Source organism: Thamnophis sirtalis, unplaced genomic scaffold (genome assembly GCF_051295495.1).
Source record: "Thamnophis sirtalis isolate CommonGarterSnake01/CBP01778 unplaced genomic scaffold, rThaSir2_p1.2 scaffold_1, whole genome shotgun sequence".
Taxonomy (NCBI): Eukaryota; Metazoa; Chordata; class Lepidosauria; order Squamata; family Natricidae; genus Thamnophis; species Thamnophis sirtalis.
This window is the reverse complement of record NW_028261381.1, coordinates 17,790,074-17,801,475: the sequence shown is the minus strand read 5'-3', so window position 1 is coordinate 17,801,475 and position 11,402 is coordinate 17,790,074. Positions and strand designations below refer to the sequence as shown.

At 38.1% G+C, this 11,402-nt stretch overlaps 1 protein-coding gene across 2 annotated transcripts in view; it reads right to left on the bottom strand.

Annotated features, from left to right (window-relative positions):
* Positions 1-529: 529 nt before the first annotated feature.
* Positions 530-11,402, bottom strand: part of FRZB (frizzled related protein) — a 42,501-nt gene continuing 31,628 nt past the window's right edge. For both annotated transcript variants that reach the window (XM_087708216.1, XM_087708210.1), the window contains one exon: positions 530-827. In XM_087708216.1, the coding sequence (XP_087564342.1) occupies positions 717-827 (111 nt within the window). In that variant the 3' untranslated portion in view covers positions 530-716. The remainder of the gene's footprint in view (positions 828-11,402) is intronic.

The following is an 11,402-nucleotide window of genomic DNA, read 5'->3' as shown; positions in this document are numbered from 1 at the left end:
AGAGTATCAATATGAGTAAGGAGAAGGGGGGAAATTCTTTAAAATTGATCAATTTTTTCACTTGCCAATTGTAAAAAATAGCTTGTGTTTCCCAGATAACAACTTTTAGAACTCATTTGCCTTTTGGAGTTTTATTTCTATTAGAAAATGTCCATTAAAATCTTAATTTTTCTTAATATGTGGGGTCCTGATATTCTTCACATTCACCTCATTCTCCTTTATGACTACAGGGGAATTTGAATTATTCTTAATTATTTTTTAACACAACCTAAGAATTGTGGGATTTGGTGTGTTTGTTTTTTTTTTAATGTCCTTTCAGGCAACTTGTTTATGCATATAAAGAAAAGTATTTGTGGCTTTCTAGACTGAAAGAACAGTATACAAAGAATTATCATGAGCATCCAATGAAATCAACTTGGCCATTCAAGGAAAGAAAAATGTTTGTCAATGTAATTCACAGATAGATGTTTGTGAATATAATATACCTTTCTTTTCCAAGTGTTTGTACTCCTGCACAATGCAAGAGGCAAAAACAAAAACAAAAAACAAGGGAAGGGAAGGGTAAAAAACACTAACATTGGCTACAGAATGAACTCATAGTAAACAATAAAAGGCAACGTGCAATAGTGCAATTTCTCTTTTGCTGCTTCAAGAAGGCAAGTCTTTTAATTTATACAAGTCCATGGATTGGTTTTGGCCTCAACGTATTCTTCATCTCAGTTGCGCCTTTGCCGTGGATTGGTGCTTCTCCCAGATTTGGGAGCAGAATCACTTTGCCCAGGTTCATTTCTGCCTTTGGCAGGATGACGGAGCTTCTGGTCCCAGCGCTGTAAGATTAAAAAGAAAAGGTGAGACTGCCACAAGGGCAGTTCAATTTTCTTCCTAAAGACGTGATTCGGTCATCTTTTAATAAAAAGTGATTAGCCATTTATACCAGAATTATATTTCTATAATATACAATTATGTGCAACGATAGATAAGCCATCATTGGATCTTTCACTTTATTTGTAGTTTAAGGGATTGATATAAAAAATTCAATTTAAGCCACATTCTGGTTTACATAATTCTGTTCTAAGAATCTGTTGTGATGCATATCTATCTATCTATCTATCTATCTATCTATCTATCTATCTATCTATCTATCTATCTATCTATCTATCTATCTATCTATCTATCTATCTATCTATCTATCAAGAGCCAAGGTGGCACAGTGGTTAAATGCAGCACTGCAGGCTACTGCTAGATCAGCAGGTTAGCGGTTCAAATCTCACCGGCTCAGGGTTGACTCAGCCTTCCATCCTTCCGAGGTGGGTAAAATGAGGACCCAGATTGTTGGGGGCAATATGCTGACTCTCTGTAAACCGCTTAGAGAGGCCTGAAAGGCCTATGAAGCGGTATATAAGTCTACTGCTATTGCTATTGCTATTGCTATTGCTATCTATCTATCTATCTATCTATCTATCTATCTATCTATCTATCTATCTATCTACCTACCTACCTACCTACCTACCTACCTACCTACCTACCTACCTACCTACCTATCATCTATCTATCATCTATCTATCATCAATCTATCTATCATCTATCTATCTATCTATCTACCTACCTACCTATCATGTATCTATCTATCTATCTATCTATCTATCTATCTATCTATCTATCTATCTATCTATCTATCTATCTATCTATCTACCTACCTACCTACCTACCTACCTACCTACCTACCTACCTACCTACCTATCATCTATATATCATCAATCTATCTATCATCTATCTATCTATCATCTATCTATCTATCTATCTATCTATCTATCTATCTATCTATCTATCTATCTATCTATCTATCTATCTATCTACCTACCTACCTACCTACCTACCTATCATCTACCTATCATCTACCTATCATCTACCTATCATCTACCTATCTATCTATCTATCTATCTATCTATCTATCTACCTACCTACCTACCTACCTACCTACCTATCATCTACCTATCATCTACCTACCTACCTACCTACCTACCTACCTACCTACCTACCTACCTACCTATCTATCTATCTACCTACCTACCTACCTACCTACCTACCTACCTACCTATCATCTACCTACCTACTTACCTATCATCTATCAGTCTGTCTGTCTGTCTGTCTGTCTGTCTGTCTGTCTGTCTGTCTGTCTATCTATCTATCTATCTATCTATCTACCTACCTACCTACCTACCTACCTACCTACCTACCTACCTACTTACCTATCATCTATCAGTCAGTCAGTCAGTCAGTCAGTCAGTCAGTCTGTCTGTCTGTCTGTCTATCTATCTATCTATCTATCTATCTATCTATCTATCTATCTATCTATCTACCTACCTACCTACCTACCTACCTACCTACTTACCTATCATCTATCAGTCAGTCAGTCAGTCAGTCAGTCAGTCAGTCAGTCTGTCTGTCTGTCTGTCTGTCTATCTATCTATCTATCTATCTATCTATCTATCTATCTATCTATCTATCTATCTATCTATCTATCTATCTATCTATCTATACCTTCCCTACCTACCTACACACACACAAACACACATCCCTATAAATGTTGGTGGGATTGTTGTTTTTTCCTTGGTAGTTTCTTATTTGTTGTTCACTTCTTGATTGATAATCTGAGTTGGAAGTTCCTTGATTAGGGCATTGTTTACTGCTTGTTTGTGTGGTGTTGCTCCTGGTGTTAATCCCTGCTTATCTGGATGTTGATTGCTGGAGAGGAGATCTTCTTAGCTTTTTGTTTCCTTTTTAGGTTTTTTTATTGTCTCTTTTAAATGAAGCGTAAATGTGGTTTATCTTTAATAAACTTCTTTTTTTTTTTTTAAAGATTTTATTGGTAAAAAGAAAATACAACATCCATAACTTGTAACAAACAATACAACTACATTTCGAGATATTCCCATACTATCAAATCATTATAAACATCAAAGGTTAGGTATCTTTCCCTCCCTCTTTTCTTCCCTCCCCCCCTTACTTCCTTCTCCCCTGCCTTCCCTCCTTTCTTTTCTCCTTTCCTCCTTTCCTTCCCCGTCCTTTCTCTCCCTCGGTCCCCCCCTCCTTCTCACATACCTTTCCTCCTTCCCTGCCTCTTTCCCTCCTCCTTCCTTTTCTCTTAATCTCCCTCCTTTCCTCCCTCCTTCCCTCCAACTCTCCTTCTCTCTTTCTTTCCCTCCCTCTTTCCCTCTTTACTACCCTCTTCTCTTCCCTCCCTCCTTCCTTCCCCAGTTTTTCCTCTTTCTCCTCTCCTTCTTTCTTCCCACCTTCTTTCCCTTCTCTTCTTTCTCTTCCTCCTCTTTATCCTTCCCCCCTTCTTCTGCCTTTCCTATTCCTCTCCTTTCTCCTCTCCATCCTGACTTCCCTACTGTCCTCCCTCCCTCCCTTCTAACCTTTATTACATTTGCATGTTTTCCTCTGCTGAGGACAACCTGGTTTTCTTTCCCTTTCCTTGCTTGAAGAGGCAAGGATTATAAGTCCTCTCGCTTCATCTAAAATGAAGTTTGATCGCTAATTTCATGCAGGTAATTATAGCGGATTTCCTATCAGCTTTTTAAAGTTTTCCCAACATTGTAGCGTAACAAAATTGCTACATTTCTCCTTTCGTTTATCTCTCAGTTATTGTATATTGTTCATTTGAGTTATTGGTTTAATCGTATTAGGTTAGTCAGCTATCTCTTTTTATGTCTAGGTCTTCACTGACTCATCAAGCCATTTGTATAGCTTCTCCCAGACTGTATAAAAGTCTGTGTCTTCTTTGTCATTAATTCGCATCGTCAGTCTGTTCATTTCTGCTAGTTCTAAAATTTTATTCATCACCATAGTGTTGGTGGGGGCATTTTCACTCTTCCAGCACTGTGCGTAAACAATCCTTGACGCTGTCAGAATATGGACTAGGAGGTATTGGTCAGATTTGCAAATTTTTTGATCTATTATTCCTAATAAGAAAGTTTCCGGCTTAAGGCATAGTTTAATTGACAGGATTCCATTCAGCCATCCTAGTATTTGCTTCCAATATGCTTTGGCTACCGGACACGTCCACCACATATGGTAGTACGTGCCCAGCACCGTTTTACATTTCCAGCATATGGCCGAAACTTTTGAAGACATTTTCGCCAGTCTTGTCGGTGGAAGATGCCAGCGGTAGAACATTTTATATATATTTTCTTTATAGGCCGTCGACTTTGTCAATTTTAGGTTCCATTCCCAGACTCTTTCCCAGTCGTCTAGGTCTATTGTGTGGCCGATGTTTTGGGCCCAGGTTACCATGACTTCTTTTACTCTTTCTGCTTCCGTTTTTCGAATCAGTAAGCAGTTGTATATTTTTGAAATTAATTTCTCATCTGATCCAATTAAAATTTTATCTAATTCCTGGTTCTTGTTCTGGAAGCCAGGTTGTGCTAGATCGAATTTGTGTTTGTTTTGAATTTGAAGATATGGCCACCAATCGATGTTTATTCCCTTATCAGCCAAATTTTCCCTGGGGTTTAGTTTGTTTTGGTCGTCTAGCAACTGTTGGTAGGTAACAATTTTATCCAAGTTTATCAAATTCGGGTATATCAGGGCTTCCGTCGGAGATATCCATTTAGGTAGTTGCGTGTAATATCTCCTTCTAATTTCGAACCAGTCCTTAATCAGTACCCCCCTTAAATGGTGACTACTAAAATAATTGTGGATTTTATTTCCCTCGCACCATAAGTAGTTATGCCACCCGTATTGCAGGTCGTGGCCCTCTATTGTTAGGATTCTTTTATTAGCTAACATTACCCATTCTTTTATCCACATAGTTGTTGCTGCTTGATGATATGTTTTCCATTCCGGTAATCCCATTCCCCCTTGAGTTCTTTTATCCTGCAGGTGCATATATTTTATTCTGGGCTTTTTACCATTCCATATAAAGTTTCGAATCATTTTGTCCAAATCATTATAGAATTTTTCCCCTAGCTTGACCGGTGCCGTTTGGAATAGGTAGAGGATTTTTGGCAGAACATTCATTTTAATTACTGCGACTCTTCCCATCAGTGATAGTTGTAGTTTTGACCAGGTTTTTAAGTCCTTTTGGGTATTCTGTAACAACTTATCATAGTTGTCTTCTTTTATGGAAGAGCATTTCGCAGACAGCCAGATCCCTAAATACTTAATTTTTTTAGTTACCTTTAATTCCATTGTTTCCTCTAGTTCTCCAATCTGGTTTTTGGGGAAGTTTTTTATAATCATTTTTGTTTTTTCCTTGTTTATTTTTAAACCGGCCACACACCCAAAGTTCTCAATGTCCTTCATCAAATTCGGTCCTGAAAGTAAGGGGTCTTCCACGATAAAGACCATGTCATCCGCGAAGGCCTGTACTTTATATTGTTCTTTTTTTATGGTCAAGCCCCTAATTTCCTGATTTGATCTTATCCGATTTAAAAGGACCTCTAGTGACGTAATAAATAGTAGTGGGGAGAGCGGGCACCCTTGTCTAACACCCTTTCCAATTTGTATCCTCTCCGTTAGTTCCCCATTGACTATAATATTTGCAGATTGCCGTGAATATATAGATTCTATAATCTTAATAAATTTATCGCCAAATTTCATCATTTTTAGTTGAGTGGTTAGAAAGTTCCAATCTAGGTTATCAAAGGCTTTCTGAGCGTCGACAAAGATTAATGCGAGTTGTTTCTCGGATCTTGTTTGATAGAATTCCAGGGTATCAATTATTATTCTTGTATTGTTTCTAATATGTCTTTTTGGGAGAAAGCCGTTTTGATCCGAATGTATACTTTGATTTAATATTATTTTTAGTCTTTCCGCCAATATTGATACAAAGATTTTGTAATCTGCATTTAACAGGGATATGGGTCTATAATTTTGGACCTTGCTACTGTCCGCCTCTTCCTTTGGTATTAGGGTGATGTAAGCTTCCCCCCATGATTTTGGGACCCTACCATTTTGTAATGCCTCATTACATAGTTCTAATAATTTGTCTTCTATGGTATTTTGAAGTTTTTTATATATTTCCGACGGAAGCCCATCCGGCCCAGGTGTTTTATTGTTTTTTTGTTTTTGAATGGCCTTTTTCAGTTCTTCTTGTGTGATTTCTTTATCGAGCATCTCTCTCATCTCCTCCGACAAGACTGGAAGCTTCTGCTTTATAAGGTATTTTCTAATGTCTTGTTCATTAATTTCGTCTTGTTTATATAGTTTCCTATAATAGTTCTGTACTATCTTTTTCTTTTCTCCTATTTCTTGTTTCAAATTCCCCTCCTCGTCATACAGTTGTTTAATAGTTCTTTTGACCTTCTCCTTTCTTATTTTGTGGGCCAACCATCTCCCAGTTTTATTTGCATGTTCAAAATAATTCTGCTTCATTCTCTTAATGTTTTGTGCTATTTCCTCTTGAGAGATCAAATTTATTTGGTGTTTAATTAACTCTCCTTTTTTCCTGTGTCTGCTATTTTCTGGCTCTTTCTGGGTCAGCAGTTCCGTCTCTCTTAATTCTTTGTTCAGTGTATTAAGTTTTTCCCTGTGTATTTTGTTTCTTCTTATTATATAGGCTATGGATATTCCCCTCACAACTGCCTTCATCGTGTCCCAAACATTTTGTATTGAGGTCTGCTCTTTACCGTTTTCTTTAAAGAAGTAGCCCAATTCCTTTTCTATTTGTTGTACAAATTGTTTCTCTTGTAGTATGTTCTGGTTTAATGTCCACCTAGCTTTTATCCTTGCCTTCCCTTTCCATTGCCATAAGACTGGGTGATGATCGGCCCACTTGTTGGTTATTATTTCAATATTTACAGTATCCATGAGTAGCTCCGAGTTTGACCAAACCATGTCGATACGGGACCATGAATTATGTGGATGGGAGTAAAACGTGTACTGTTGCATCTTGTCATTCATTGCTCGCCAGACATCATAAAGATCTAAATCCTTCACCATATTTACATAGGCAGACGGTAGTTTCCTTCTTGTGCTTTTCTTGTGTGTACCCTTATAGTCCATCTTACCGTCTGCTATAGCGTTGAAATCCCCTAGAATACATATATTTTGCCACTCTATTTCATTTATCCTCTTATATAGATTAATATAAAATCTCTCTTGTTTTTGATTTGGGGCATAGATTCCAACTAGTAAAATTTTTTTCCCACCATTAATTATCTCCACCATTAATACCCTACCGTCTTTGTCTGCATATATTAATTTGGGGTTCAACCATTCTTTTATATACATCACAATTCCTCTTTTTCTGGTTTGTGCTGACGAGCAGAATGTTTTACCTAGTTTTGGACAGACCAACAGGTTATTGTATTTTTCTTTAATGTGGGTTTCCTGAAGACAGATTACATCTAACTTTTGTTTCACTAGATCCAACAGTACACGTTTTCTTTTGGAAGTTATGTTAAGACCATTTACATTTGCTGATAGTACATTTGTTTCCCATTCTTCAATTCCCTTACACGTTATTCGCTTTGAGGGCGCCTTTGGATCGTGTCTCGATGGGTGACCTTGCTCTCGAATCTTCTCTGCCATATCTCTCTCGTTCTCTGGCCTCTCCTGGCCCCCGTCCCTCTGGTTGAGTTTCAATTATAGTGTCCTCCTGTCTTAAAAGTCCTTCTTTATTAAATCTCTCATCGTCTGCTAGTAAAAGTTCCTGGAATTCTTGAGCTTTCGCCAAGGTGTCTATTCGGTATTTCTTTTCCCTCCATGTTATCAGCATTCCTTCTGGAAGGAGCCATCTGAACTGGATTCTGTCTCTGTTTAAACGTGTGGAGAGGAAGTTGTATTTCCTTCTCTTCTCTCTGACTCTCCGTGGAGTCTGTTTTAAGATGAGAATTTCTTTACCTTTGTATGTTAGAGAGTCCCCTCTTATTGTACTTAGAATGTCCTCTCTCAGCTGTCTTCTCAACACCCTCACATGGATCTCCCTCGGAAGCCGGTGGCGTCTCGCGAAGCCTGTATTGACTCTATAGGCTTCGTCCAGATCATTAATAACCTCTTTTTTCGGCCTGCCGAGGACTAATCCCAGGATTTCTCCAATCAGCTCCCGGAGGTTTTCATCTTTTGCTTCCTCCACGTTTTGTAGTCTTAAATAATATGCTGATCGCTCTAATTCTAGCTGGAGGATGGCCTCCTCCAGGCTTGAGTTTATAGATTCCAGATTATCCTCTACTTTATCTATCCTTTTTTCCGCTATTTCCGTTCTCCCCTTAACCTTTTGGATTTCCTGCTCATTTTTCAGCAGCGCTGTTTGTATTACTCCTATACGTTCCTCAATTCTTCCCATATTGTTTCTTACTTCATGTATTTCATTCTTTACTCCCTCCAGGCCTTTGGTGAGGCTTTCACCCATCTTCAATATTGTCTCTTGTAGGGAGTCCATTGTTACTACTACCTGGTCTTGTAGGGTTGGGGCTGCCTTATCTCCCGTTTGCCTGCCCTCAGGGGACTTTTCCCTCACCGGGGTAGATAGGGGAGTTTGCTTTTTACTCCCTTTAATTAAAGTTACTGTTTTTGTCGCCATTTGCTTTGATTCAGCTCTTCCCCTATAAGGTGTAAGTCTAGTACCTTCTGAATGCTGTTTGAGTAGTTATACAGAGCCCGGGGTACATACAGGGTAGTTAAGCTGGAGCAGGGCTGTGAAATATAGGCTCAGTTAATTCTATAGTATCTGGGAGAGTCAGGAAGAGAAACGTTTCAGCGTGATACGACAGGGTGCAGGAGAGGCCAGAAAGTATTTAGAACTCACCCATCAATCTCTTCCTGTTGTCAGTGTAGTGTTTTCCTTCTGCTGTCTCTGGCTGTAATATGACACCACGTACTTCAAACCCTTGTGATTAAACTTCTTCTTTCCTTTTTCCCAGGCAGGCAAATCCAGCTGACTGCCTTTCTCTTCTTCGTCTCTTCTTCGTCTCGTCCTCTGTTAATCCTCAAATTTAAATAGTCCAAAGCCTCAATCTTCTTCTGTCTACTACGTCAATCAACTTTCACAAAAGTTTACTGTTTGTATTTGATAGCCGCTGCAGATAAATGCGCCCACACACGTATCTGTATTTATTGCAGTAAAGTTGTTTATCTTTTAGATTTAGGCTTTTAAGTCAGATCTTGTGATTACCGTCATTCGATCCGTTATGTTCCCTGCAACTGTCTTTCCCTTCCTTATTAGTGGCTGGCAGTCACGCCTTCTGGTCGGCCATTAATCAGCCGACCTCCTTTGCACGAACTCTGAGGGAGCCTCTTGCTTCGTGGGGGGAGATCGCCTTTCACCCTCCACTGCACAGAAGTTTCCCCTCTCCAAAGGTCCTCACACCTCGAAGGGACCTTGCCTATTACGGCCACGCTCGTGGAAAGACCGGGCGAACCGAACAGAGAGTCTGTCAGCAGCTCGTTCCAGCGTGACGCCAGACCGGAAGTCTTGATCTTTAATAAACTTCTTGATGGCCGATTCATTTGAGTGCCAACCTTCTGGAAATCCCTTAGCTATTTTGGATTTTGCTTGCTCTAAAAACTAAAGTGAGTTATACAGTTGAAATTAAATCTGTCCATGTGTAATGAGATTAAGGAGTTTAAGAAATTAAGGAGGACACAACGACACGGTCTTTCTTGAACAATATTCTTGATAACTACATTTTCTCTACATTTACATTATACAGTATATTATCCTAATTTTTGCAGCAGACTTTCTCTTAAATTCTCATCCATAACCTCTTTCCTCATTCCACTAAGTTTCCATTTTCATATGTCCCACTAATCCTAACCCTAACCATAATTTTGCACACTTTGGTAGCACACAAAACCATTCCCACACCATCTCCTTAACATATCCATATTTTATTCATTTTATTGGAAGATCTACCTTCTAATAATTTTAGAACAAAATATACTTTCTCCTCATTTATTCCATTCAAGTTTCTTTCAGTTTTCTTCCCCCCCCCCCATGTCCATTTTCCCCAATATCCAATTATGATAATAGCAGATAGCGCTCTCTATGGTATTACTACCTGCATTTTTTTTTTGTGATTTCTACTAGGGAGAGTATATACCTATGTGGCTTCTGTGAAGAGTGGAATCAATTAATTTTATTACTGGAGTGCTTTATTTTATAGGTAATTAATTTTAATAAGTACTTATGAAAAGTTATACATTTAGTTTTTTTAGTCTTGGCCCTCTCCTTTTTTGAAGTATGACTTCTGATAGGAATACAGACGCATACACCCATCTACGCACACATACAAAAGTATGTTGCATGCACAGATATACATATATCTTTCTGAGGGTGGGAGATTAGATTCTTTTTAGGTAAATATTAATATCAATAGCAGGTTTATTAAGCAGAAAAGAAGAGATACACAGAGAGATTTATTATTATTATTATTATTATTAATAATAATAATAATAATTTACTTATTTACTTATTTATTTATTTACTGGATTTGTCAAGGCTGCCCATCTCCAAGAGGTCTCTGAGCTCTTTAGTGTGCAATGCACAGTGAAAACACATCTTTTCAGGTGGCTGTACATTGTACTGGTTTTCCATTCAACCCTATTTGCTTTTATCTTTTTAATGAAAGAATCTCAAAGTTACCTCAGGCCACTTGGGTGCCATCACATACACTTTTGTCTAAAACTGTTAGTAAATGGAAAATCTTGGAGGACTTCATTCATAACCGAGAGCTTTAAGTTGTTAAGCAGTTTTAATGTTGGATGGTTAGATAGTTAGAAGAAGAAAATGCATTTTTTTTTTTGTGGTCACAAAGAAAACCAGATAACGTGAGTAAGATGTTATGGTTCCAGGCCACTTTGACCGAGAAAGTGATCAATACTATTAAACACAGAGTGCAAATGGAAAGTTAGCTCTTATCAAATGATAAATTGAAACAAAGATTTGAACTTTCTGCTGCCTCTTTTTTTAACAAATCATATATAACATGTCAAAATAAGGTTTCGAAACATTTTTTTACTTATGTATGCTATTTTTAGGACAAGATACGTAACTGTCCCTTACATATGACTTCCTTATAAGGCAGAGATGGGGAACAATGACACCTTTATAACTTGTGGACTTCAATCCCCAGAATTCTAGGAGTTAAAGTCTATAAGTTATAATAGGGCCATTTTCCCCCCACCATTTTCTAAGGCATTTCTGTTGCCACGTGTCTCTTGCTACCATACATGAATATGATCGCTAAATATTAAAAAGTGTGTGATTGTTACAAGAATGACAACATTTCATATCAAGGACAATAAGTCCACAGAAGTGGAGTTTTTCAGAAGAATATCAGCCATATTTTATGCTTAGAAAGCATCCTAGTAAGAGATTGGTGCTGTTCACCAGTATATGTGGCTGAAGGCTATATGCTGAAATGAATATGATGGCTACATGTTCAAACACCCATAAA